This window comes from Chrysemys picta, chromosome 20 (assembly GCF_011386835.1).
Source record: "Chrysemys picta bellii isolate R12L10 chromosome 20, ASM1138683v2, whole genome shotgun sequence".
In the NCBI taxonomy this organism is placed as follows: Eukaryota; Metazoa; Chordata; order Testudines; family Emydidae; genus Chrysemys; species Chrysemys picta.
In genome coordinates, this window is record NC_088810.1 from 20,676,923 (window position 1) to 20,704,419 (window position 27,497).

At 51.1% G+C, this 27,497-nt stretch overlaps 2 protein-coding genes across 2 annotated transcripts in view; one reads left to right on the top strand and one right to left on the bottom strand.

The window, feature by feature from the left end:
- Window positions 1-1,546: 1,546 nt before the first annotated feature.
- On the bottom strand, window positions 1,547-17,223 carry TTC24 (tetratricopeptide repeat domain 24). The gene is made up of 12 exons (XM_024108632.3): window positions 16,814-17,223; window positions 14,179-14,971; window positions 13,055-13,270; window positions 11,094-11,222; window positions 10,672-10,793; window positions 10,045-10,164; window positions 8,088-8,194; window positions 7,796-7,959; window positions 6,498-6,651; window positions 4,854-4,936; window positions 3,647-3,704; window positions 1,547-3,280 (listed from the first exon to the last, which is right to left on the bottom strand). The coding sequence occupies exons 2-12, from the start codon at window positions 14,936-14,938 to the stop codon at window positions 3,178-3,180; spliced, it is 2,016 nt and encodes a 671-aa protein (XP_023964400.2). The 5' UTR covers window positions 14,939-14,971; window positions 16,814-17,223; the 3' UTR covers window positions 1,547-3,177.
- A 2,585-nt stretch (window positions 17,224-19,808) lies between these two features.
- The window catches only part of IQGAP3 (IQ motif containing GTPase activating protein 3), a 45,466-nt gene continuing 37,777 nt past the window's right edge, over window positions 19,809-27,497 (top strand). Inside the window, exons 1-5 of the mRNA XM_065573563.1 lie at window positions 19,809-19,968; window positions 22,556-22,643; window positions 23,644-23,800; window positions 26,332-26,409; window positions 27,148-27,224. Of these exons, the coding sequence (XP_065429635.1) occupies window positions 19,929-19,968; window positions 22,556-22,643; window positions 23,644-23,800; window positions 26,332-26,409; window positions 27,148-27,224 (440 nt within the window). The 5' untranslated portion in view covers window positions 19,809-19,928. The remainder of the gene's footprint in view (window positions 19,969-22,555; window positions 22,644-23,643; window positions 23,801-26,331; window positions 26,410-27,147; window positions 27,225-27,497) is intronic.

Sequence of the window (27,497 nt, forward strand, 5' to 3'; positions counted from 1 at the left end):
CCTCTCCAAAGCCATGATCCTACAAGCACGTGGGTGACTTTATTCTTGTGCGTAGTCCCCCTAAAGTCCCTGGGATCGTTCATGCAAGTAAAGTCACACACGTGTTTAAACGTTTGCAGGACTGGGGCCTTTATGCATGAAATGTTAAGGTTCTTCAACAAGTCAATGAGTAGTTAGAGCCTGTACCTATTGAGATCCAGGAAGTGGGTGGGCTTCCACTGCTAAAGGACCCCCCCCCATCCTAAGGGGAGGATCTACAAGACCCGGAAACCAACTAAGTTCGGGGGACAACTAATATAATGACAGGGACAGGAGTGTGGTCCAAGGGTCAAAAGAAGGGAACCTGACGGGGACACCGAGCAGAGAACCTCGGACAGTGCCCACTGCTCCTCAAAGGTGTCAAGGGAGCCAGTGGACGCCACCCAGAGGAACTCTGCCCGGATACGTGAATGGACAAAGGGCAGTCACCCTGCTCCGTCTCAGAAAGAGTTCAAAGCCGGCCCTTGGAGGGGGGGCTGAAAGCAGCCGAGGGAGGCTGATTGGGTAGACAGCTACAGGTGTGGCCACACCCAATTAGGGTCCAGCTGGCCCTGATAAAAGGGCTGGGAGCTAGGCAGGGGGAGTCTTACTCCAGTGGTGGAGTGGGAAGGGCCTGGTTAGAGAAGGGTATCTCAAACAGAGCAGTGCTGGGGAACCCTGGCCAGGCGAGTCCCCAGGCTGAAGCCGTGCTAAAAGGGCCTGTGGTGGTCCTGAGGGTGCAGCCAGGCCAGGAAACGGCAGCAGGTCCAACCCTCTTGCCAATGATGAGCAGCCATTTCAGACTACAGTTTGCCCCTCGGAAAAGATGCTAGATGAATACTGGCAGTTGGTCACTGAGGCAAGGTGGGCTTTGGGGAATTGGGCTTCCCTGGGGAGGATTCCTTAGTGTGGGGGCACTGCTGTGGGGCAATACCCCAGAGAAGGGGCACTGTGGGCTGGGAGGGATGTGGGGTGAACTGAAGGGTAGTACCTGAAGAAAGGGAGAAGCAAGCAGCAGCAAGTGAGACGCTGGCCAGCAGGAGGCGCTCTAAAGCTGAAAGAGCTAATTCCCAGACCAACCAGCAGGAGGTTCTCTGCCGGTGAGTGCACCACCTTGCCACAGAGCCTGATGCACCACCATCCTGCATCATGTGCAATCATTCACACCAGTGCAAAGCAGGTGAAAAACACTATCAAATCAGCAGAGGGTAGATTTTACTCTATTTTCTCTGTGGGTAAAATTTTGCCCCTGTGCAAAGGGCCATGTGCCTAAGGGGGTTAAGTAGGATGTAAGTGGTGTATTTCACCAGGACTTGGTAGTGCTTAGATCCCAGGCACGGGGGTGAATTTCACCTGGATTTAGTACTTCATAGATCCCACGCACAGAGGTGTATTTCATAAGGATTTTGTGGTGCATAGATCTCACACACAGGGGGTGCACCTCACCTCTGGTGAGCGCTTGTAGTGTGCAGGGTGCCAAGTAACATCCAGCAGAAAGGAGGACACACAAAAGTTCTGACACCTTGTACAAAATACAGATTTATTCATAATAATATTTTACAGCAAGAAACAGCAACCAAAAGAATGTGAATTTAAAGCAGATGTTGCTGTGAATGCCACTTTGAGAACGAAAAAAGCTGTTGCTAACTTTATTATTTGTGTTATGGTCACGGCTCAAGGCTCCAACTGAGATCAAAGGCCCATTGTGCTAGGAGCTGTACACACACACACACGGTGAGACACAGCCTCTGCCCTGAAGAGCTAACAATCTAAGGCCCTGCTCCTGCACCTTTACTTGTTTATATTGGATCAAACCCCAGGGTCCTCACTCAGTCGAGTTTCCCAGTGAGGTTTTTCCTGAGTAAGGACTGCAGGATTTGGTTACTCTGTTGGTAACGGTTTCCACTGAGTACCCAAGAATGAGATACCATCTCAGCCCACTCCTTCCTCGTAGGCATCTGTTCCACCCTCCTATCCTTTACCCTAGTCCCCTTTATCGAGTGCTAGTGGTGCCTTGACTCAGAAGGCTTCACAGTCCCATCTGAGGATCCTACTGTGTGACCTAAGAGTGGTACCCACAGTAGAGGAGTGTGGGTCTCTGTCTTCTTGCAGTGGCTGACCCAGAGAAGTGGTTAAGAGTCTACTACAGCTGCCAGCTAAGGGAGTTACTCCTTTAGCTCAAGTGCTGAAGGCTCATGATTTCAGGGCCTGATCTTAAGCCAGTGGAAGTTTGCACTGGCCCCACTGTGACCCAGGAAACGGGGTGTGTGTGTGTGTGTCATGAAATCAGCAGCCCTTGGCTTTCCAGAGTCCAGTGACCAAGGGCCAAACTCAGAGGTGGTGTAAATTAGACCGTCTCACACTAACCGGGGCTCCCTTATATGCATTGACCAGGAGCATCTTGGTTTATCTTACATGCAGCAGAGGTTACAGACAGGAGAGATCATTGCTATTTCCAACAGAGTAACGCCTGGGCAAGAAGTGGTACCTAGCCAAGGTGCCTTTGAAGCAGACCTGTTATAGATAGTAAAATACAGCACCCCATTGGAGAGCAGCTTACAGCCACACGATTGCAAAGCAACGTCCAGTGACGACTGATTGCCAGTTATTTGTAGTGTGCAAAGTCAAACAGCAGTAGAGAGGGAGGGAGGAAAGATATATTTGCATTTTATTATGTGTAAGCCATTGCACTCAGGAACTCTATCCTGACCCCATGGTGCAAGCTACTGTACAAAACGACGCTCCCTGCCCCAAAGCGTTTATCATCCAAATTTGCATCGTGGATTTGTAATGTCAGGAAGGACCTCCACGGTCATCTCGTCTGGCTAATACACGGCTGGGGGATTGCGCTCGGCCACTCCTATGCTGAGCCCGACGACTTGTGGAAAGACATCCTGTCCCGTGTCTCAGTCGAGATGAGCTGGGGATTCGGCAAGATGGAGGTTGCGCCAGAGGGCGAGGGATGCAGAGGAGAAGGCCCTTGCACCAGTGGTGGAGGGACAGAGAGGAGGACGGTGCCTTGAAGAGGTCGGGGGGAAGTCTGTGGAGGGCTTTGTAGACCGAGAAGGGTAAATGTGCCCTGCACCGTGCTATGACTCAATGTCTAAGCATCCCTGGTTTACTCAGAGCAGAGCAAAGCCAAGCCGCTGTAATTTACCATCACATGAGCGTGCACATTATGGACTCGAACCTGCGTCTCCTTTGCTGTGGCCAGGGCTCCGGTCTCTCGCCAGGGAGACATCCAGCTGGGTTGGCAGCAGCTCTAGGAGGGGAGCAAACACGAGGGGAGCGATTAACGCTGTTTTTTAGGTGTTCCGGCTGTGACGCAGGGCGAGGAGTTGCAGTGACTCCGCACGCCGCCGGGGGATCGGACAGGTGAGCTGGCTGGGCAGCGGATTCCACTAGCTAGCAGCTCTAGGTTCTCTTTCCAAGCTCCCACCGCTAGGCCACACTTCTTCCAGCTCTACTCAGTACCCGAGCAATGGCCTTATTTCCTCGCTGGGGTGCTGCAGAGAAGTTGGTGGGGTCAATTCAGGGCGTGATCCCAACCCAACTCCCAATGGACCTACTCCCGACAAACGATCCCGCCCCATGGCCTGGGAACTGTTCCCACTGCAGCATCACCTACCGCTCCAGGGTCCTCGTTCTCAGTCGGAGGGTTTCATAGTCGTGAGGGCCTGTGAAATCTGATGGAAAAGAGCAACACTCAGCAACGGCCCAAGTGGAAACATTTACTTCCAGTCGATACAAAATATTGGCCGTTTGCTTGTATTTTACAGCTCGGTTTCAGTGGAAGACAATGGAGTTATACCAGGCATGAACCTGGCCCGATAAACATAGGAACGGCCGAATGGATCACTCCCAACGTTCACCTAGTCCATATCCTGTCTGTGACAGTGGCCAGCCGCGTGGTCAGAGGAAGAACCTTCCATTTCTTTAGGCCTTCAGAGCAAGCCTGTCTGCCTGCCTGGAAGAGACGCGTTAGCCAAACCCAAGTTCTTGGGCTCAGTTCTGCAGTGACTGGGTGGAATTTAAAGGCCTGTGTTATATGATCTGACCTTAAACTCTATGAATTAAACTCTGTGCAACTCCTGCAGTAGGCAGATGGGGGATTATCTGCCCCCTACGTAGATCTCATGCTGATTTTTAATAGTTAGGTCTCAGTTTCAGCCCTGGAGCATGAGAGATGCCTTCCAGAATTTGCTGTCATTAATTATGAAAGCTCCGTCTACTCCTGATACCCACATAAATGTCCAATCCCTGATACGCACTTAATCCAAACCAGTGGATCATGTCTAATGACCACACACAGCCCCCATGGCCCGTTTTAAGGACTTATTCAGGAATAAGAGAACCCAGGTCTCTTGACCCCCAGTTCAGCGCTCTATCCACTGGACCGGGCTGCCTCTGATTTGGTAGCATACTATGCACACTTTGCATAGGCGTGCATGCAGAATTGCCGCCCACAAGTGTTCAAAATGCATCGGCCCTCCTAAAATCATGACATTTATCATAATAATTAAAAATAAAAGTTAGGATTGTTTTTATTTAGTCTGGGGTATTTTTATCCTCTAGTGTTACACTCAATTCACATTTTCAAAGCTTTTCTTTGCAATCACAAGGGCTAGAACCATTTAAAAAGAACCCTGAGAGCTGAGATTCTCATGCAATCACCTGACTCCAGCAGCTGGGGCTTGAAGAAAAACCCCAAATATCGTAAGACTCGCAGAGCTTTGGACATGCTGCAAAGGACGGCACAAGGTGCAGGCCGATGGGGAATCAGGACCTAGCATTGCTTTCTTTATAAGGCATCAATATTTTGTTTTCCTGCTTACTTTTCGATGAATGATGGCATCTCCCATTCTGCAGGCAGTTGTAGTAGAAAGGATCCGGGTGCAGGTAAGTGTTGTTCAAATTGCTAGGCGAACAAAGCAAAGGCACTTTGATATGACAGTGACAGGATAATCAGAAACATGACAGGCTAAATTAGAGTCTGGATTTTCATTTCCACAAGGGCCCCTTTACATTGCTCTGGCAATGAGAATTCACACCTAGATCTTCATGTCTAATTCATAAACAAAAAGACTCCATAGAACCCGAGCTACCGTTGCTCTCATTGGTCCTTTCTCATGTTCCAAACCGTACAAAATTCAGAAATACCAAGGCAAGGTTTAATTGTCAATTTCTCTGTGTAATGAAACATTAAGATCCATGTATTTTCCCTTTACTACATCACACCCCAGCCTTGACTCCAAGCATACCAATTACAATTATTTTTACACCTGCTTGGAGTTAATATTATGTATCTTTTAGCTAATAGGATGTGTAATTTTAGCTAATATCAATTCTGATTATTTTTATACCTGTTTTAGCCCTTCATTTTGAGTCTTATAAGGGTGGGAACTATCGGTGCTTAAAGTGGGATGAAAAAAGTGTGTGTGTGTGGGGGGGTCTATTGCCGTCTGGGAGCACCCGCTTTGGTAAAATGGTGCTTGAAGTCCACCGCATGGTGACCCTGCTCTATTATTATTATTTTTTGGCTGGGTCTGTGACCCCTCTGACCCTCTCCCCACACATGTTAAGCAGTAGTAACTACTCTATTACAATCACTGTTATTGTATTTTTCCATCAGTGTTGTGGTGGGTGATCTAGGCATTTGCTGCCCCCCACTGGAGGCCCCACTGCCTTGGTGCAACCCCCTCGAAGAAGGCATCCTTTTGAAGAAAAAGAGCAGTGAATTCAGACCTCCAAGAACTGCCTAGAGAGGCCACCCAGGGTCAGTTGCAGGCAGGACCAACCAGAATTGGTCCTCCACTGGCTAGAAAGGCCAGGAGCAAGCAAAAGCCAATCAGAGCCCAGCATGGAAGAGAAGAAGGGGCTAGTTGCTTCTTCTAGGGGAACTGGGACAGGGAAGGAAGGATCTCTCCTGTTTTTTTTTAACCCAAGAAACCAGTCCCAAGATAGGCCCCTAACCATCTTCCTAGTCATCCTTTCCCTGGCCACTGGAGAGTGCTTCTCCCCATAGTGGGGAATAGAACCCAGGAGACCAGACTCCATGTCCATTGCACTAAGTAGCAGACAACACTGGGGTTACCTTTGACTTCACCATTTTGGTTGGGCCCTTGAAGGACTCTAGTTCTTATGTTATGAAATTAAAGGCCAGGCGGCCAGCTTGAGTTACATAGATTTATTGCTATTAAATTAAGGCACACTTGCTTTGCAAGATGGCTCAGGTGAACCCGGGACAAGTGGATCTACAATTATGGATAAGATTAACATACAACGTGGACGCCAAACTTTGTGTCTCTCCCAGAGGCCGCCTCAGTCTTCTTGTGAAATTTGTATCATGATACAACATCACTGAGCGTCTTTATGGTTACACCACTTCATGATGCAATGGCCCGGTGCACCATCGGTGTTACAACTTCCTGCTGCACTTTTACCAGCCAGCACCTATTTTGAGTCTCTCTTTTACCCACCTATTAGCCTGAGGCTGGTTGTGATATTCTGGAGCCGTGACAGCGCTGTTGAGCTCCTCGCAGCGATTGTGTGCTAGCACCGGGCGGCAGCGTGGGTCTCTGTGATCTAGCGGGGATCCTTCCGCCAGGACCGTTGTCTGTGCTGCACCCACCTCTTCAAAGAAGAAGTTTAAATGGTTAGGTAATAATTATAATTAATACTATAATGCCTATCTGATATATTGCATTTTTCGTCAGCAGATCTCAAAGCGCCTTACAAAAGAGGTCAGTATCATTATCCCCATTATACTGATGGGGAAACTGAGGCAGAGAGCGGGGAAGTGATTTGCCCAAGGTCACCCAGCAGGCCAGTAGCAGAGCTGGTAACAGAACCCAGGAATCCTGTGCCTAAGGCCCTGAATTTGGGACTCAGGAGAGCTGGGTACAAATCCTGGCTCTGACACAGACTCCTTGTGTGACCTTGAGCAAGTCCCTTATTTTTCTCTGTGCTGTAACTTGCCATTTGTAAAATGGAGACAATCCTTTAGAGAGACAAGGTGGGTGAGGGAATAGCTTTTATTGGCCCAGCTTCGGTTGGGGAGAGAGACAAGCTTTCGAACCACACAGAGATCTTCAGGTCTGGGAAAGGAACTCCGAGCATCACAGTGAAATGCCAGATGGAACAGATTTGCTTGGCATAAGTAGTTAGCTCAGATTGTAAGGGACCATTCACGGCAGAGTGGCCCATTAAAACTTCTGCAGTCACGGGATAAAAAGAGGAGGTTAGTGGGTTACAGATGATTGCAATAAGCCATAAATCCAGTGTCTCTGTTCAGTCCATGGTTTTCTGTGTCGCGCGGAGTTAGGAATTTAAGCTCCCAGACTCGTCTTTGGAAAGTGTTGGGCAGGTTTCCTTTGAGAATGAGAACATTTAGTGATAGACAGCGATCGCTCTATAGCTGTGACCCTGGGAGTACCTTTTCCAGACCTGAAGAAGAGCTCTGGGTAAGCTCGAAAACTGGTCTCTCTCACCACCAGCAGTTGGTCCCATAAAAGCTATGACCTCCCCGACCTTGTCTCTCTAACATCCTGGGACCGACCCGGGTACCACGACACTCCATAGCATAATCCTCTGTCATTGAGACATACATTCTTCAGGGCTGGGATTGCCTGTGCAGCAGTGTGTAGGAGGTCAGACTAGATGATCATGCTGGTCCCTTCTGACCTTCAAGTCTATGAGAACAGGGCTTAGATCTCAGCTGGGACCTCGACACATCGCTGTAGTACCAAACCTTTTTCTAATCCGTCCAGCCTCTTACCTGAAGCCCTGTAACTTGGTCCCTGCAGAGGCTGCCTCCCAGTGTGCTGCGAGCCACCCCGGGCCCTTCGCTGTGGAGAAGGTCTCGGATGCATTGAAGCACCCAGCACGGACTCATATTGCTCCTCTGTGGTCTCTGCTGGGGGGATGTGCTTCACGAAGGACCTGTTATAGCCACAGAGAAGAAGGTTGGCTTTCTGGTTAAGGTACTGACCGCGTCCAACAAGACGGGAAAGGAAGGGGAAAGACCCCCACAGTGATGGGTGTCATGTTGTCCATGCTGTCCTACTTACGAATTGCTTCCCTGGTGCAATGCCTGGGGCCTGTTCCCATGCCCCTGGTGCAGTGCTGTGGAAAACCGGACCTGACTGGAGGTCTGTAACTTCCCAGGAAAGTGTTTCTGAGCAGAGAGATAGAGAGTGTCAGTGCCTAGAAACTACAGCATTGGGAGTGATAGAGATCCACCTTGATGGGATAGATAGATAGATAGATAGATAGATAGATAGATGGGTGTGTATAGGGATAGATAGATGATGATGGGTGTGAATAGGGATAGATAGATGATGATGGGTGTGTATAGGGATAGATAGATGATGAGGGTGTGTATAGGGATAGATAGATGTGTGTCGATAGGATAGATAGATAGATCGATCTCAGGAAAAGCAAACAAACCTCTTTTCCTTATTTAGCGACACAGAGCAGATTGGCCACTTGAGCTGTATTGTCTCTTGTTACCAGGGCCGGCTCCAGGCACCAGCCCAGCAAGCAGGTGCTTGGGGCGGCCAAGGAGAAGGGGCGGCACGTCGGGCTGTTCGGTGGCGGGTCCCTCTCGGAGGGAAGCACCTGCCGCCAAATTCCCACGGAAGAAGAAAGCGGCGTGGTGGAGCTGCCGCCGGAGTGCCGCCGATCACAATTGCGATCGCGGCCTTTTTTTTTTTTTTTTTTCCCCCGACGCTTGGGGCGGCAAAAACCCTGGTCCTGCTTGTTACTTGACCTCTCTGATCTGGTCGCACTTTTCACCCGCATAAGTGCACAAGGAGCAGGGCAGGGAAGAATCAGGCCCTGAGTATTTACCCTCTAGTTTTCTCCACTAACAATCCAGACCCCCTGCAGAACCACCATGGTGAACGTCAGCGTTACGAGCCATTACTGTCAAATAGGTCAGACTAGATGACCACGCTGGTCCCTTCTGGCCTTATAGGCTAAGACGCCATGTTGAATTTCTCACCGTGGGGCGCACTAGAAGGAAGTTCTCAGGGACATTCAAAGATCCCTTTAGCCTTCATGGAATCACAGGCATTAAAGATGGAAAAGAACTAGGGCCGACCTTTCTTCTCTGTTACAGCTATGCAAGCTTATACGCCAATGGGCTTACACGGCTGTAACTGCGAGCAGGTTTTGCATTAAATCCCCTAGTCAACCTCCTCCTCCACATTCTGGCTTGGCCAAGGTAGGGGTGTTTGCTGAAGCCTATTCTGCAGCACCGTGAGATTTTTTCGGCCTTGGTTCCATAGATTCCTACAGGACTGTTCAGGTGAGTCAGGGATGCAAACCTAAAGGGACCAAGTGACGAGGCTTCCCCGACATCCCTAGCAGGACAATTTCATTAACTGTTCACCAGGGGGCCCATAAGGCTTGGGCGGGGGCGGTAAACGCTGCAGCAAAACGCTGCATTGGCTCTCTTGCCGAATAACGCAGAGTTCAGTGGATTTAAAAAACCCGCCGAGGACAGAATCAAAGACGTGATGTGGGGCAGAGATACTCACAACAGCCTTGTTCCAGCTGCAGCTGCGTCCCCTGCCCGACGGCGACACGCGAGGAAGGACGGCCCAGTGGTTAGGGCACTAGCCTGGCACTTACAAGACCTGGATCCAGTTCCCTGCACTGCCTGTGGGTTGCTCTGACCTATTCTCTGCTACCTGTGGTCCCAGGGAAGTCGAGAGAAGAGCTGGAGCACAGCGCTCTCTGGCCACGCCCCACTCTGCCCCCATTGGTGGCGTCATGTTGTGCCCTTATGCCTTAGCTCTGCCCCACCAGGAGGTTTTCAGGGGGCAGTTTTGGCCAACTTTATGCCCCCACAGCAGCATACGGAGCCTTTGTGCATGTGAGAATCCAGCCTCAAGAACGTGCCAGGGTCAGCCATGCAGACCCACCAGGGACCGCTGCTCTAACCCCCCTGCGCCTGCTGATCACGCAGAGCAGGGCTAATTTCGGTCCCCAGAGGCCAAGGGGAAGCCGTTCATGACTCACCAGAGGGGCAGCCGCGGCTATCCCGCCCCCGTGGGAGAAGCGGCTGTTCAGAGAGAGCTGGTACTGGATGGCATCCGTGAGCTTGTTCACGATCCGCTCCTGGGCCGTTTCGGGGACATCCTGCCGGGAAGTGGAAGAGGGCCCCGTTAGACCGAACGGGGAGAAGGGGTGGCCGGTGCTACAATCCCGCACGTGGGCGTGGGTCGCCTGTCTGACTGAATCGTGGCATGGTCATGCTTTTGAACTGCTTGGCCCCCCCACGTTGCTTTCCTAGCAAGGATCCCAAATTAAACGGGAAGCGTTCGGATGAATGAATAATATCCTAGTTCACCCAGGCCTGAGGCTCTCCAAGAACTTTACAAGCCTAATTAAAGCCTCACACCCTCCCCCACTGATCAATCTGGTCAGTATCATTCTTTCCATTTTACCCGGGGGGGTCTCCAATTGCGAAGGCCGTAGCAGGCGCGTCCTCCCAGCCGTCACTTGAGGAGGAGAGACCAGATCATTACGAGGGCGCAGACACCCCGAATTGCACAGCCAGGGCCTTCATCCTGACAGACGGTGGCCACTGGCTTTAGGGTCAGGCTTGGTGGGGTGTGGATTGGTCTACGCACCCAGACGCCTTACCCGGCACTTAGAGAGCAACGTTAGTGCCTCCTTGTAATGCAGGATCGCCTTCTCGGGGTCTCCTAAGTGGAAGCGGGCTGCTCCCAGCCCTTCACAAGCCTGCCACTGCCCAGGGAGGTCATCTGGACACAGAGGGGGAGACTGGGTCAGAAGAGAGAGCAGGAGGGTCAGACGTCATCCCAGCATTCCCTAGCGCTGTGCCAGCCCATTCCTGCAGTGCCGACCCCGAGGGACCGCTTCCTTGGCGGCCTCCCACCCAAAGGCTGATCCAGCTTGAATCTGCTTAGCTTGGGAGGGCTGCTTAGATAACAGAACTGAGCGGCGCAGGCTGGTACCAGGCCCCCAACACGCTCCTAGGGAGAAAAACCTGCCCACGGACTAGGGATGGCGAACGCCCCATCCTGAGCCGCGGCTCCCCTTACCCGAATCCTTGAAGGCCTGCATGGCGTGCAGATAGTTCTCCCCCGCGGCCTCGTGGTCCCCCAGCTGGCTGAATGCATAGGCCAAGTTGCCAAAACACTGCCCTTGAGCCTTTCTGTTCCCCAGCATACCTGGAAACAGCCAAAGACATCCCCTTTCAGAGCTGGTGTCACGCTGAGTACGTCCACACTGCAATCGGGAGGTGTACCTGAACTAGCTTTGATCTAGCCAGCTCAAGGAACATTACAGGCTGTGCGCTGGAGTATGCCGCACCCTGGGCATAAACTTTCGTGGGGAAAAAAACCCCACTTCTTCAGATGCATGGAGAAGTGGGTTTTTTACCCACGAAAGCTTATGCCCTAATAAATCTGTTAGTCTTTAAGGTGCCACCGGACTCCTCATTGTTTTAGCAGGCAGCCCAGGGTCCCCTGTGCCACTGTTTGGCACATGGCCTTGTGGGACTTTTTTGCAGTGTATTTGCGGCTGCCACCAAGGGTAGGTCTATACTTATCTCCGGGTCCGGCGGTAAGCAATCGATCTTCTGGGATCGATTTATCGCGTCTTGTTTAGACGCGATAAATCGATCCCGGAAGTGCTCGCCGTCGACGCCGGTTCTCCTGCTCCGCGAGAGGAGTACGCGGAGTCGACGGGGGAGCCTGCCTGCCGCGTGTGGACCCGCAGTAAGTACCTTGTAGTTCGAACTAAGGTACTTCGACTTCAGCTACGTTATTCACGTAGCTGAAGTTGCGTATCTTAGTTTGAACTGGGGGGTTAGTATGGACCAGCCCCAAGAGGCAAACCAAAGTAGCTCCTACTTCATACGAAACACTGGCTTTCACCTTTGTGCGCCCATGTGTGTTACAATGAAAAATACATTTTGTAAATGAGTCTGTCTGAGCCTCCAAATGGGGAATAGTGGCTCACCAAGTCAGTTAATTAATTCTCTTGCATAAAGCTATCTTGAAGTTAAGTATTATTCATCGTGAGTGAAGTATCCTTCTAATAATCTAATCAACTAAAGACGCTGCTGTTTGAAAAACTGCCAGGTCCTACAAGAAGTCCACCAGTCCTGAAACATCTTTGGGAGCTAAAGCATGAAGGACTTGCTGTACGTAAAAAAAGGCTCTATATTTCCCTCAACAGATACAGCACCACTTTGCTGGCTCAAAGCGAAAATTATTTAACCCCAATTGTCTGAAGAACATATTTTAAAGTTTCTTACTTATTTTAAAGTTTCTTATTGTGGGATAGCAACCTTCCCCATGGGAAATTGTGGGAGCTTGAGGTCAAGTTCCCATAATTCCCTTTGCTCCATCCCAAGGATACTTTTTAAAAATCACAACGCCTATTTAACTTGTGGAACTCACCGCTACAGGACAGCAAGGACATGATTTTAAAAAGGACTAGGCATTTATCATCCATGATTACATTAGATAAGATAAAGAAATTATTTGGGTTATAAACGCTCATGCTTCAGCGTATGTGTCTCATCACTAACTGAATGGGCTAAGAAGAGACTTTCTGGTTATTCTATAATTGTCCACTAGGGTTTTTTTTCATCTTCCTCTGACCCAGTGGCTCCTAGCCATGGGTCAGATCCCCTGTGGCAATTTATGTGTTCCTAAGATGTTCTGTGAGCGTCCGCTGTGTCCCATTGTCTGCATGTCAAAGAGAAAGGCACATGGGGGGAGGAGAGGGATGCTGTTTAATTTGGGGTATCCAAGACGGGTGACATCCCCCTCCATGCTGAATCAGTAGCCGGGGGTCTGTGCTGTTAATGGATGGAAGACAAAATGTTATTGGTCTCCTTCCTCTTGTTATAGTCTAGCGCCCCTGAAAGGTTCTAGACTGAGAGGCCCAGAGACCAAAATTCTCCCTTTAGTGTTTGCGAAAGGTTTTAGATGGAGAATTCCAGAGCCTTCGATTCCAGCGCCCCGCGTTCTCCAGCCCCGCTGCCACCTACCGTGCAGCAAAGCCGCTCTCTGGTGGAACCCCAGAGCCACGCCGAAGTTCTCCAAGGTGTTGTGGGCAGCGCCCAGGTTCTGCAGCACCACGGCTTCCTTGCGCCGGTCTGCCTGGTCGGCTTGGCAGAGCGGGAGGGCTTTCTCGAAGCTTTCGGCTGCCAGGGAGAAGACCTTGAGCTGGGCATAACTGAGGCCCATGTCGTTGTAGACCTTGCCTGTAGAGTGAGAGAGAACTGGGTTGTGGTCTTGGATTCTCGGATGAAAGGTCGGAAGACAAGAGAAAGGGGCAAGAACTCAGACTTCAAATGCATGACTAAGTGAGCAGCATAAACCAAATGACCTTATCGGAGAAGTTAGAGTCGGGAACGACCGACTGGCCCATCCCACAGGGCGCTGGATCGTTCCTCACAGTCCAAACATCCCTGACTACCCATCATTGGACTACTCTACCCATGGCCCATTGGGTCCTCTGCTGAAAGGAGACAACTAACGTCAACTTTGTTGGGGGCTTTTGTGATGTGGTGAGTGGCCTGTGGAGCATTCAGACCCACCAAGCCCTGTTGGGTAGAGGCCCCCAAGCAGCTACTCCCTTCTCGTCTCTTCTGGTCTGTATACTGCTGATTGGACTGCAGTGGTTTTCACTCCTTACCAACCTTGTTATTCTTTCCGTATGAAAAGAGCCACTATGTACTTTTGGCCTAAACAACTTTGGTTTTAGACAAAGGAGAGAGAAAGAGAAAGAGAGAGAGAAAGTGCAGGCACAGTGTGCGTGTCTCCTTCACAACAAGCTCCATCTGGACGGGACACAAAGCGGCAGCAGAGAGCTCCGAGGAATTTACTGTGCCATACAAAGGAAACCGCATTCGCACCAGCTGCACAGATCTGTACCGGGTTTGATCTGTAGCCTGCGGCCTCCATGAGGGAGAGCACAGCATGTGTGTCTCCTCTGTAACATGCTGCGCTTCAAGGGACGCAAAATGGCGCCTGCCTCCAGCTAGGTTCCTAGGAATGTAAAAGGGCCTTACAAAGAAAGGACAGTGCCGTGCACTACAGGCTTGTTATAGGCTTGAATCACTGAGCTGCAGCTCGCATGGCTTGGTAGTCCCAAGTCACCCAGCCTTACCCAGCAAGACTTTGTTTGGGATGTTCTCACACAGCAGCTGGCATTTGTTCAGCACCTCGACGATCTCCCCTGCCCCGTACCACCGGCTCTGCAGCATGTAATTACTGGCCTCAGCCAGGGCCACCACGGCACCTTCTAGCTTCTCAGCCGCGGTGTAGGCCTGCCCGGCTTCCTGGAAACACTGGGCTGCCCGTGAAGGGTCCTGCATCCCCAAGTAACAGTAGCCCATCTTCATATAGGCGCCGGCCTGGTTGCCAGCCTGGGCTGGGCAGTAGTGACCCAAGGCCTTGCGGAAATACTCCAGGGCCTTGGGGAAGTCCCGTAGCCCCTCATGCGCCACCCCCATGTTAAAGTAAAGGTCCCCCAAGTGCTCCCCAGCCTCTCCCTCCTTGGGCTGGGACTTGAGTAGGAACTCCAGGCCCTTTTCTGGCTTCCCGGTCTCCACGTAGGCCGCCCCCAGGTTGAAAGCACAGGCCTTCTGGACCTGCACGCTCGGGATTTCCAATGACAAGAGAAAGGCCTTCTTGAAGCAAGCCAAGGCCTCCTGAGCCTCCCCAAGCAACAGGGCCTGGTGGCCTGCCTTGGTGAGGTCTTCGATCTCAGCTTGGCTCTTCAGAGGCTTGTCTCCTCCTTCCCCTGCCTCCGCAGGGGCCTTGGCCTTCTCCTTCCATTTCTTCTTCTTCTTCTTGGAGGCCAGAGGTGTGGGGGGATCCGGGTCCACAGGGGGAGCTTCTGACCCAGTGGATTCTACCGAAGCCATCGACAGTTCTGGCGATGATGGGACATGGAGGGCCTGCGGAAGACAAGAGTAGGGGTCACAGAGATGGATCCATACAGGGACTGATCCAACATGGAAGGCTTCCCACTGACTACAATGGCTGTTGAATCAGACCCAAAAGTAACATTAGGTTAGCCTCTAGTCAGGCCACTGCTCCGGTCCACCATTATCCCCCCCTCACATCTGCGTGGGATATTTCATTGCACGGCTGCGACCACCAGCATTTCCTTGCAGGCAATCGCTCCCACAAGCAGCACGTGAGCAGGGAAAGGTCCAACACGAGCCAATGGCCAGAAGTTGAAGCTAGACCAATTCAGACTGGAAATCAGGTGTAAATTTTTGACAGTGAGGGTAATTAGCCACTGGAACAATTTGCCAAGGGTCGTGGTGAAGTTCCCATTGCTGACGATTTTAAAATCAGGACTGGATGTTTTCCTAAAAGCTTTGCTCTAGGAATTATTTTGGGGAAGTTCTCTGGCCTGGGTTACGCAGGAGGGCAGAGAAGATGATCACAATGCTCCCTTCTGGAATCTACACATCGATGTATACAAGGGCGCAGATTTAACACCAAGCTCCAAGAGCAGCCAACGTCTAATTCATGGGAGATGGGAGGAATTTTTCCCAGGCGTGGGGTCATGGCGCGAAGAGGGGATTATCCCATAGCAGCCTTCTGCTGGCTTCCTCTAAAGCCGTGGTGATTAGAGACAGGATAGTGGCTAGATGGAGCACTGGTCTGTTCAATTCCTAAGTTCCTAGCCATGATGGCTAATATTTTGCCATGCACCACTCTGCCGCTGCTGCATATGGGGCCAAATGCAGCCCCTGGGATACTTGATGTATTTCTGAAAGCCCCTGCTCCTGGAGTCAGGTGATGACATGTCAATCTCAGCTTTCATTTTTTCAAAAATAATAAAGTTTCTAGCTCTTACGGTTGAAGAGAAAAAGCTTGAAAACATGACCTGGGCACAGCCCTCGAGACTATTAAAAAAAAAAAATCCAAAAGGGAAATAAAAAGAGCCTAAAATGTATTATTTAAAATCTCATGATTTCGGGGGAGGCTTTTGAATTCTTGGGGTTGGTCTTACTGCTGTTAAACCAGCAGAGTTTACACCACAGCGGAGTTATCCGTGCATCGTCTCTTGGGTGCCCTGTTAGCATTTCCTGCCTATCCACGTGCGGCGTAGCTGAGCGAGGGTGGCTGCAGGGACGTCCCGACTTCGACGCGTTTAAAATTTCGATCAGACCTGCAAGCATCCTACTGACCTGCCAGGGCTCAGGTACCAGGGTGATTGGGAAACGTGTCGAAGTGGAGTTAGCAACAGCATTGAAGGGGCTGGGAGATAAATTAAAAGAACTAAATAGACCTAGATTGGCTAGATGAAGACTCAAATGGAGAGACAATGGTGACTGTTTACACTGTGTGCTGGGCCTCATTCTCATTCGCATTACAGCCCCGCTCTGGCAGCGCGAAGGGGCAACTCTTTATACTGCCAAAGTGATGGAAAGGGGAATCAGAGCCCTAATTACACAGAACATCAACATTCTGAGTTCCTCAATCTCTCTGCTCCCTCTGCAGATTCCTACTTGAATCAGGGTGAGGAGTGGCCTGCGGAGGACAAGAGGAGGGGTGTAGCTAACGGAACAGTAGCTGAGGGAATATAGCCAGTTGGTTAATAGTCCTGCCTCTGCCACTGACTTGCCCCGTGACATTGGGTGAGTCACTTAACTTCACTGGGGTAGATTTTCGAAAGACACACCTTCCATTGGATTTAGGTGCCTAAATGCCATGAAAAATCTCCCTCTCTGAGCCTCAGTTTTCTCAGCTGCAAACCAGGAATAATCCATAACATTACTTACCTAATGCTTCATGATTGTTTGCGGAGCGCGCCCAAGATCTTAGATGGCAGGTGCAGATCACGGTTCTGATGCCAAAACGCCGGTGGTCTCAAAGAAGCATCATGAATGGTTCTCAGGAATGTCTAAGGCTCCTTGAAATCATCCTTAGGCCAGACTGCTTGTATGCCCAACCTTGCAACACCCCAGAAAGTTGGAGCTGCGTGCTCGGATCAGACCAGCTCCCCGTGAATTACACTCAAGCCTGCCACAGGCTGCTTGTTCCTCTGAGTGTTAAGAAAGCGCTAAGGAAATGAGCGAAACCCAGGCAGGTGCACCTGCATGGTTCTACTGAGCTCTGGGGTTCTTCCTCCCGGGAATGCTTCCCCATGATGGCCCTTAGGGCTCTGGTTTCTTCTCAATCGCCTTCCCATTGCTTGAGACACATTGGGCCGCCCCATGGCAACCAGCTGCAACAATGCTGGGCCCTCCCCCGCTGGGGCATGTCACCTGACGGATGGTTAAATCGGCCTCTCAGGGCTCGCGGTTGGGGTGGGTGTTTATGAATCACACTATATGGATTTTAAAGGAATAAAAGGTGGGTGAATAGAGCACAGGTGGAAGGTGCCAGATCAAACGCCCTGGTGACTGGAGTCTTCTTTATCCACAGATACCTGGTATCGCTTCCCCCGCACACTCTTCATGTAGGGTGACCAGATAGAAAGTGTGAAAAATCAGGACAGGGTGGGGGGTAATAGGCACCTACATAAGAAAAAGCCCCGACTGTCCCTATAAAATCGGGACATCTGGTCACCCTATCTTCAGTCTTGGAGCCTCTAGTAAGGCAGCCAGCAAAGGGGCCCGTTAGTAACAATGAGGGTGGCTGGTTTGGTGGATGGCTGAGACCCACCAAACTCACTGCACATAAGCCACCGATTTGCCATCAGATGCTGCTGCTCCCCCGCATTTCTGTGGGAATTTTAGCCAGACCCAGCTGTTGTTCTGGTGCCACTGGCGGGGGAGCTGGTAGCACTTCTGCTGAGACACCATCCGCTGCATATCTCTGTCTCCTGCCACAGTCAAAGGGCATGAAGAGATTTGCACACCAGTCGAGCTACGTGATCATTTGTATTACATCAGCACCTAGAAACTCCAACTGAAATCAGAGCCCATTGGGCAAGGCACAGCACTGTCTGTAAACACAGTGAGAGACAAGTTCCTGAACCAAAGAGCTTACGCTCTATAAGACAAGACAAAGGGTTGGTGGGGAAACCGAGGCACGGAGCTGCAGTGAGTTGGCCACGGTCACCCGGCAAGTCATTGTCAGAGTCAGGAACGATCCCAAATCTCCGGAGCCCCAGGCCACCGGACCACACTGCCTCTCAGTCTAACTGTAGGGCTATTCTCTTCTCTTTCCTTAGTTTTGGCACCCTGACTTCCAGCACTGGGCAGGGTGTGTGGGGGTTAGGGATACACCCACAGCCCTTGCAGCTGCTGGGTATTTTAGTGTGCAAGCCAACAGGATTAGCATGGGTCACTTCATCAGTGGCTTTTGCAGGGTGCTTTGTAAAACAAAGGAGGCCAACTCCTTGCTCCAGCTCATTCAAATAGGGACATGATGCATGACAGGTGCTGAAGACATGCCCCTTTCCAAGGAGCTGCAAAGAATCACAGGCAAGAGTTAGCCCTGGTGTAACTCCCAGGGCTCCAGTGGAATTGACCCCAGGGATGGATCTGGCCCTGCATTCCGCATTGTTCCAGGTCATGGTTGCATGAACAGCACAAAACAACCTGACAAAGCAACACAATCACTTGCCTCCACTGACAACATTGGAGCCCTTTAGGGTGTATTAAGAGAGTGAACATAACACCCTGCCATTCTCACTTGTGCACCTCAGTCATTAATTAATTAAACCTCACAACACCCTTGGGAGGTAGGTGAAGTCTGTAAGGAACTGGCTAGCATGTGCGGTCTGTTGCCCTCTACTGGGTGGAATCAGAAGGGCTCCGCTGTGTGTCACAGGCCCTATACTGCTAAGAGCTAATGAAGATTCTCTTGTAGTTCAAGTGGCAGGGGTCTGTGTGCTTGGAACAGAGGGGGCACATGTTTCAGTTCTGTCCCGGCAAACTTCTGAATGACCCCCATGGGGCCCAGCATTAGTGACAGCTTTGAAGAATTAAGTGGCAGTGACTGTGATATCGTCTCATCCTTCCCATTTCACAGATGGGAAAACTGAGGCACAGAAAGGAGAAGAGAATTGCCCACAGTCAGATAGTGAGTCAGTCCCAGAATCCAGGAGTCCTGACTCTCAAGACCCCACTCTTCTCCCTTGGTGGGGACAGAACCCAGGAGTCCTGCTGTCCATTCTTCCTGCTCCACCCACTAGATCTGCTTCTTCTCTGTTGGTTTATATTAGGGGTGCAGATGTCAGAGGCTGGGGGAGAGAGAGGTCTCTATTCCCCACTAATGTAAGGGCTGTGTTGCAGGGGACTCAAACGCCAATGAGAGATGCATTGGCAGCAGCTGCATTACGCAAACTGCTCCACCCGGCCTGCCTTGGCGAGACAGCCCCCCATTCCCTGCACACTACAGGGCTACTGAGAGCGGGGGTTGGGACAGTCTGTTTGCCCCTTTCTAGCACTTCTCCCCCCACCCTCCTCACACATCCGATGGGCTGCAGGGCATGGGGCAGCGGGGTGCAGAGGGGAAAAGGGGTAGATGTGGAGCCTGGTTTGTGGAGCCAGGCAGCAGATGAGCCCCTGGGGAGGGGAGTGCAAAACTACCCCCACCCCCAGGCTGTACCCAGTGCCCAGGGTACCCCCCAAGCTGTGCCCTGGGACCTCCCTGTCCAGGGGAACCCCCCAGCTGTGCCCAGGAACCCCCCTGTGTCCAGGGGAACCCCCCAGCTGTGCCCAGGAACCCCCCTGTGTCCAGGGGAACTCCCCACCCCCCTATGTTCAGGGGACCCCCCTGGGCAGGGCTCATGGAACCCCTCCCCCCTCTGTGCCCCCCCCAGGACTACATTCCCCAGCCTCCCCCGCGGCGCAGCCACGTGTCCCGGAGCAGCTGGGGGAGGACTGGAGGCGGCGGGAGATTCAAATCCCGACTCCCGAGCCGGGCGGAGCCGAGCTGAGCGGGATGGAGCCGGTGGCGGAGTCCGGGCCGGCCCGGGCGGGCTGTGAGTGAGACCGGGCGGGGGGTGGGGAATGGACAGACAGACAGACATTGGTGTGGGGCAGGGGAGGAGAGGGGGCAAGCAGCCAGGCTGGTGGACGGGAGCAGTGGGGGGCTGCAGACAGAAAGGGGGGTGGTGGAAGGGGGCAGACAGGCTGGGGGGGACAGACTGATGGATAGGAGCGGTGGGGAGTTGCTGGGATGGACAGACAGACAGACATTGGTGTGGGGCAGGGGAGGAGAGGGGACGAGCAGCCAGGCTGGTGGACGGGAGCAGTGGGGGGCTGCAGACAGAAAGGGGTGTGGCGGAAGGGGTCAGACAGGCTGGGGGGGACAGACTGATGGATACCGTAGGAGCTGTGGGGAGTTGCTGGGATGGACAGACAGACATTGGTGTGGGGCAGGGGAGGAGAGGGGACGAGCAGCCAGGCTGGTGGACGGGAGCAGAGGGGGGCTGCAGACAGAAAGGGGTGTGGCGGAAGGGGGCAGACAGGCTGGGGGGGACAGACTGATGGATACCGTAGGAGCTGTGGGGAGTTGCTGGGATGGACAGACAGACATTGGTGTGGGGCAGGGGAGGAGAGGGGACGAGCAGCCAGGCTGGTGGATGGGAGCAGTGGGGGGCTGCAGACAGAAAGGGGTGTGTGGCGGAAGGGGGCAGACAGGCTGGGGGGGACAGACTGATGGATAGGAGCGGTGGGGAGTTGCTGGGATGGACAGACAGACAGACATTGGTGTGGGGCAGGGGAGGAGAGGGGACGAGCAGCCAGGCTGATGGACGGGAGCAGAGGGGGGCTGCAGACAGAAAGGGTGGTGGTGGAAGGGGGCAGACACACAGACACCGGGGAGTGGCTGGTGGATGCAGACAGGTGGGGACGGACAATGGGTCGGAGATGGGGTGGGGGAACCGATGGGTGTAGGGATGTGTGGTCCCGACCCTGGGGCAGAAAGGAGACAGGTCTGGGTGTGCAGGAGGGGGCAGAGAGACACAGGTGAGGGAGGGGCCAATGACCTGACTGTAGATAGGGCACAGATAATGGGGAGGTGCAGGGATTGGTGCCAGACGGACAGGCAGGCTGGGATCAGGCAGAGAGCTGGGTTTGGACCAGCCAGCCAGTGGTGTGTGGGCAGGGCTTGAGAGGGTCGACAGGATAAACAGTGTCCAGGATGGACAATCAGAAAGGAATCTGGCAGTGGGGGGAAGAGTGCTGGCCCTGAGATGGACAGAGTGACGGTTGCCAGTTAGGGTACAGTGTGTGGGTGTTGTTGGGTGATTCCTGTTTCTCCTTTAGAGTCAGGCGATGATCTAGTGGTCAGTTTGGAACTTGGGACACCCATGGACAAATCCTTCCTCTGCCACAGACCCCCTGTGTGACCTTGGGCAAGTCACTTAGTTGCTCTGAGCCTCCGTTTCCCCATCTGTAAAATGGGGACAATAGCACTCCACGGGGGTGATGAGAGAATAAGAATTGTGAGGTGCTTGGATACTATGGTAACGGGGCCAAAAGGAGAGGAGCATAGGGGTAGGGGTAATATTTTGTGGGTAGGATGTCAGTGAGGGCAGAGCCCTTTCAGATGGTAGCCAATACACAGCGGGAGCCAGGAGACGGGAGGGAAGGGCTGGCAAGTTTTCTAGGGAATATGCCAAAACCCTGATTTTAGAGAGAGAGAGAGAGTGTGTGTGTGTGTGTCTGATTTTGTCTCTGGGAAGATTTGAACACACAAGGCGTGTGTGAGTGCAAAAAATACAAATCTGGCTGAAGATGTTTTAAATATGACCTATGGACTGAGTACAACAGGGACTTGTTGTTAACCCAGCTCGCGCACTCTCTCTCTTTTGGCTGGCCATGCAGCGAGGGAAGGGAAAACCAGATCTGTTTACATGTGAAAAAGAAAGTAGAGCATAATAGCCGTTAGATGGAAAGGGTTATTAAGTCATGTCATAGTCCATCCCCCCTCTAGCAATGTACAACTGTTCTCTTCAGTGTGTGGCCTCAGCCAACTTGTGATTCATAACTGTAGATGAAGTCACTTCAGTTGGTGTTTTCCATGGTGGGACTAGAAGCTTTGGCTTTTAATTTCTGCTAATGCAAAACTAGTCAGGACATGGCACTGGGGCAGAGTCTGTGCTGTGGCCACTGAAACATAAAATTCATACTGTTGTTGGTATTAAAAAGTAATTTTGCATAAATCTGAGAGCTGAAATGGGAGAGTGCAGTTCGAAATACACATTTCAAAACTCTGATTTTTGGCAAACGCCTTTTTGCTTATTGCAACCGACCGTTTTAAAAAATTGTCCTTCACCACCGATGCTGTGGTTCGGTCTTGCATTTCCTTCAGTGTGGACAGTGAGAAGAGACAGGCTGACTTCACTTTCAGGTTCTCGTGCATTAGCACAGTGGTGCAAAATATGTGCTGCAAACGGCGCGGGAGAGATTAAGACGCTATTGGCATTGGAAATCCTGGGAATATTTTTACTAAGTTTTCTGAAATCTTAATTGAAATATTTTAATTAATTATTATTATTGTTTTAACAAAACCCAAACTCTTGTCCATGCGTGACCTGGCCTCGTCTCTCTCGAATTGTCCAGATGAGCGTCTCACCGCCGATGAGATGGATGAGCAGAGGAGACAGAATGTCGCCTATCAATATCTCTGTCGCTTAGAAGAAGCGAAACGGTGAGCGAGCATGGAAGGATGACTGATTCATTAGAGGGGCCCTGTCGGGGTTATGTTGACCTACCTTAACTGTCTCCTGTATAACAGGTTTTGCCTTCTAAATCAAACACCGGGCGTTTGGGCTTCTGAAGTCACTCCTTTTCCCCCAATGTTGGCATGCATGGGCTGATCTGTTTCTTGACAAGTGGGTCGTGACCCCTAGGGGAGGGGGGAAGGTACATGAAAGGCAATGGGGAGGACTGAGGAGGAATAACAGAAAACTGCTTACAATCTAAGCAAAGGTTTCAGAGTAGAAGCCGTGTTAGTCTGTATCCGCAAAAAGAACAGGAGTACTTGTGGCACCTTAGAGACTAACAAATTTATTAGAGCCTAAGCTTTCGTGGACTACAGCCCACTTCTTCGGATGCATATCTAAGCAAAGAAAATCTTGTGCACCCTGATCCTTCAAGGTTGTCTTTGCTGTCAGTTTCTCAAAACACACACACACATCCGCTAGATAGGCTTATAGCGATCAGCAATGCCTTTTTTTTTTTTTTACTCTGACTTTTGTAGCAAATGTAAAGGGGGGGCCGGGGTATGACACTTCTTTTTGCCTGTGAATAAAGGGTGGCCAGCCTGAAAAGCCGGAGGCAGTGTTGTTAGACTACCAACAAACAATAAGTGGAAGCAAAGGGCTCTGAGCATGGGCTCGGGCACAAGTGGATTCTAGTCCTGACTGCTACATTTTCCCCTTACCTTGGGCAGGCCAAGTCACCTCTGTGCCTTGCTGTCTCCTGTCGGTAAAAATGCAGAAACCCAGGAGGAAAAAGCACTATCTGAACAGATGCCAAATATTTGTTCATCATTACACATCTCCATCTCCTGAAGCCCAACCCGGTGGCTATGCTGTGTCTGGAATGCCCCGCAGGGTTGGTGGGAGACCGACGCTTGAAGTGGTAGCAGCGTCCTGGTCTTGTAACAACAACGGTCTCCCTAACTGGTTTTCCGTCTTCTGTGCCAGATGGATGGAGGCTTGTTTGAACGAGGAGCTGGCCTCCCCTACGGAGCTGGAGGAGAGCTTACGGAACGGGGTCATCCTCGCCAAGCTGGGCCACTGCTTTGCACCCGACGTCGTCCCGCTGAAAAAGATCTATGACCGCGAGCAGAGGCGCTACGAGGTAAAGGAATCGGGTGAAGGGATTTGCTTGGGTTAGAGGGAGTGAGTTTGAGACTGGGACTTTGGAGACCTGGGTTCCAATCCTGGCTCGTTGTGTGGCTTTGGGCAAATAACGGAAACTGCTGGCACCTCTCCAACTGGAGCTGACGGGAACTGCCGATCCTCTCTGAAGGAAATGCTGGAAATGAAACTGATGAGAGGCATGAATGAAATGGACCAGCCTATGTTCACTTAATAATCTGAATACCCCCCCCAAATTAAATGGGGGCCTTGTGAAGGTTAATTAGTGCCTATCCAGGTCTATAAAGTGCTGGGTAGCATTATCAACCCATGTAGAGGGGGTATTGATCAGTAGAAGACCGTTTCTCTTCAGATCAAGAGATCCCTGGTTCAGGGCCGTAGCAACGAAGAACGTGGCCCCCTCTGAACGGTGGCCCCCTCCGAACATATGTCCGGGCGGGGCCCCTTACAATGCAGAAACTGGAATGCGGTATTTATTTTGCCACTTTTAGGGGTCCCCTTCCTTGCGGGGCCCCCTCCGGTCAGAGGGCGCTCGCTATGCCTCTGCCCTGGTTGAAACCTCTGTTGCCATCAAAGATTTTTAGATGCTCAAATACTGTGGTGATGGGTGGCAGAATAAAACTGAAGAGCTCAGCTCCAGAAATGCTGGTCAGGTGGCTCACCTGGATAACCGCATGTGGGGATGCAAGTGCTCACAGCTTGTCGCTCTGTCTCCCTCGTATAAAGTAGAAATGGACCCCCCGAAGAGGCCAGTGCAAACGCTAATGAGCCGCTTAAATCTTCAAAATGGGGCTTTAAAATCTTGAAGTCTGGGAGTTTCAAAAGCCTGCCCCGCTGGCTTAACTCTGCACCCGTTCAAATCAATGAGAGTTTTACTGCTCATGAAAATCCCGCTTTCAGCACACTTTTCTGTAAAGGGGTGAATTTCAACCCATTCATGCATAGAAGCTGTTACACTGCCAGAGGGCTGTAAAAAGCCGGGGGGTAGGGCGGGGGGAGCTTGGTGTGAATAAGAATTAAGGCCCCTAATAGGTTTAACCTAAATCCACTCTGCTAGGTCCAATGACTTTCTCTTAAACGCTCAATTTCTCTTAACACAGCAACATTTTAGCCACAGTATGCAACTGGCATGTGAGATGCTGCCTGTGTTGGATGTGTGACAGGTTTGTTATATGTGACCTAAAACGGGATTTATTTACTCTAGCAATTAATTTCTTTGCTGACACAGTGGCATGTGGGTTCCATCCCCCTTTTGTAAGCTTCCATCCCTGCTGCTTATTAAATCTCTGCACCTTGTTCCAGTCACATGGCGTGAATGGGACTCTAGGCAGGAAAAAAGGCTCCTTTTTAAAGGTTGGTGGTGATTCATTCTAGACCCTGAGGGCCTTTGAAGTCCCCTTCTATTTCCAACATATCAAAGACTGTCTTGGATGAATGCAGCCCATGTGTCTGTTTCTGATACATAATGTGATGGTGCATAACACATAACGAATCCAGAGCTGTAGGGGCCGATCCTGTTCCCACTGAAGTCAATGGGAAAATCTTTATTGGGTAGATGCTTTTGAATCCGTTCGTATCCTCTTAGATTAACTAACCCTACTGCATGAACGAAGGCTCTCATTTTGCAAAGAGTTAAGCACGTGCTTAATTTGACTCATGTGAGCAGAGTTATTCAGGTGTGTGAGTCTCTGGAGGATCTGGCCCTATATGAATGTTTGTAAAATTGTTTGAAAAGCAGAACATTTCAAAAGAAAATGAAATTAACACATGAGTCTCTGATCCTGCAATGCAACCGATCGGTTGATTTCAATGGGTTATTTACTGTGCTTAAAGTTCAGCTGTTTTGGGGGTAGGGACTATGGTTATCTTTTTGTTCAGTGTTTGTACACTGCCTAGCACAATGGGGCTCTGGTCCTTGACTGAAGCTCCTATGTGCTACTGCAGTACGTACAAACAAATAAGTCTCTGCAGGATTGGGGCCTTGAATAAAAAATCCTTTAAATTCTAGGTGATGATATTGGTGTGTGCTGCAAGATCTGTCAGATTCCCCTGTGGCTCTCATTTGGCACACGAGCCATTTCTTTGCTATGGGTGAAACTGGCGTTGCATCCTGTGTTGAAGATGGACGGATGGATTTTTTGGGGGCATGATCTGATGCTCCTGACAGAGCTCGCTCCAGACCCCGTCAGTGCAGAGCTGACTGTCCGTCAGGGTCACTGCTGCATCGTTCATGGCCTGTGCTGGCTTAAATGGGTTTGGAAGAACTAGATGTAGCTGTAAAAAGCAACAGAGGGTCCTGTGGCACCTTTAAGACTAACAGAAGTATTGGGAGCATAAGCTTTCATGGGTAAGAACCTCACTTCTTCAGATGTAGCCGGTGCATCTGGTTCAGTGTCCAGGACCAGCGTCACCAGAGAAAGGCGCAAGAAACCCCCTAGTGGGCAACAGTGGCATCACGCACCCAAAAGGGAAGAGTTGTTCTAATCCCTGGTTAATCTCTCCTTTTTCCAGGCAACTGGACTTCATTTTCGACACACTGATAATATCAACCACTGGCGCGAGGCCATGACCCGCCTGGGGCTTCCTACGGTAATGTATTAGCATCAGCATGTCCGGGCCAAAAGAAGAGCACGGGAAAGATGAGACGCGCTCTCTGCTTTGATAAAAACGCAGAGCCCTTTCGTGTAAGCGGGAGCCACTCGAGTGACTTCACCCAGCCAGGTGTATCATCCACACCTTGTGGAGTCAACGGCAGCTGGTCAGGCTAATAAAATCTTCATTTGATACCCTGTGAATGTGAAGGAACCTTCCTTTGTCTCCTGCACAACAGGGGCGTAAAACTTTCTAGGGCGCAGTCAGGTCTGCATGAGCGATCCCTTCTCCATCTGTGAGTTACAGTGACTCGAGAGTGGAAGGAGGGGGCGTTAAGGGGTTGCTGCATTAATAGTAGAAGACTAGACGGTTGTACAATCCTGCCAGACGCTCGACAGCGTTGTCTGTTGAATCGTGTTCTCCCCATGGGACCATGTAGAAGCAGCTCCCAACATGGATCAGCATTGGCCCTCCGTGTCAGCAAAGACTGTAATGATAATCCCTAATGCTTCTCCGCTTCAGGTCTTCAAAGCACTTTACAAAGGAGATCGGCATCACTGTCCCCATTTTACAGGTGGGGAAACTGAGAGGCAGGTCAAGGTTACCCAGTAGGTCAGGGCACAACGGGGAATCAAACCCAGGTCTTTTGAGTCTCCAGCCCATGCCTAGCCCCTGTGCTGCCAAACAGTTAAAGCTAATTGGCACTTACATGGGTGCTGTCTGTATTGCCAACAGATCTTTCACCCGGAGACAACGGACATCTACGACAAGAAGAACATGCCCCGGGTGGTCTATTGCATTCATGCTCTGAGGTAAGTGAGAAATCCAGGATGTAACGTGTTAAAGCGTTGCGTCTCTCTGGGATTATAGCTAGGGCCCTACCAAATTCACGGTCCATTTTGGTCAATTTCATGGTCACAGGATTTTAAAAATTGTCAATTTCATGATTTCAGCTATTTAAATTTGAAATTTCATGGTATTCTAATTGTAGGGGTCCTGACCCAAAAAGGAGTTGTTGGAAAGGGGGGTTGCCAGGTTATTGTGTGTGGGGGGGACAGTTTCCGGTACTGCTACCCTTACTTCTG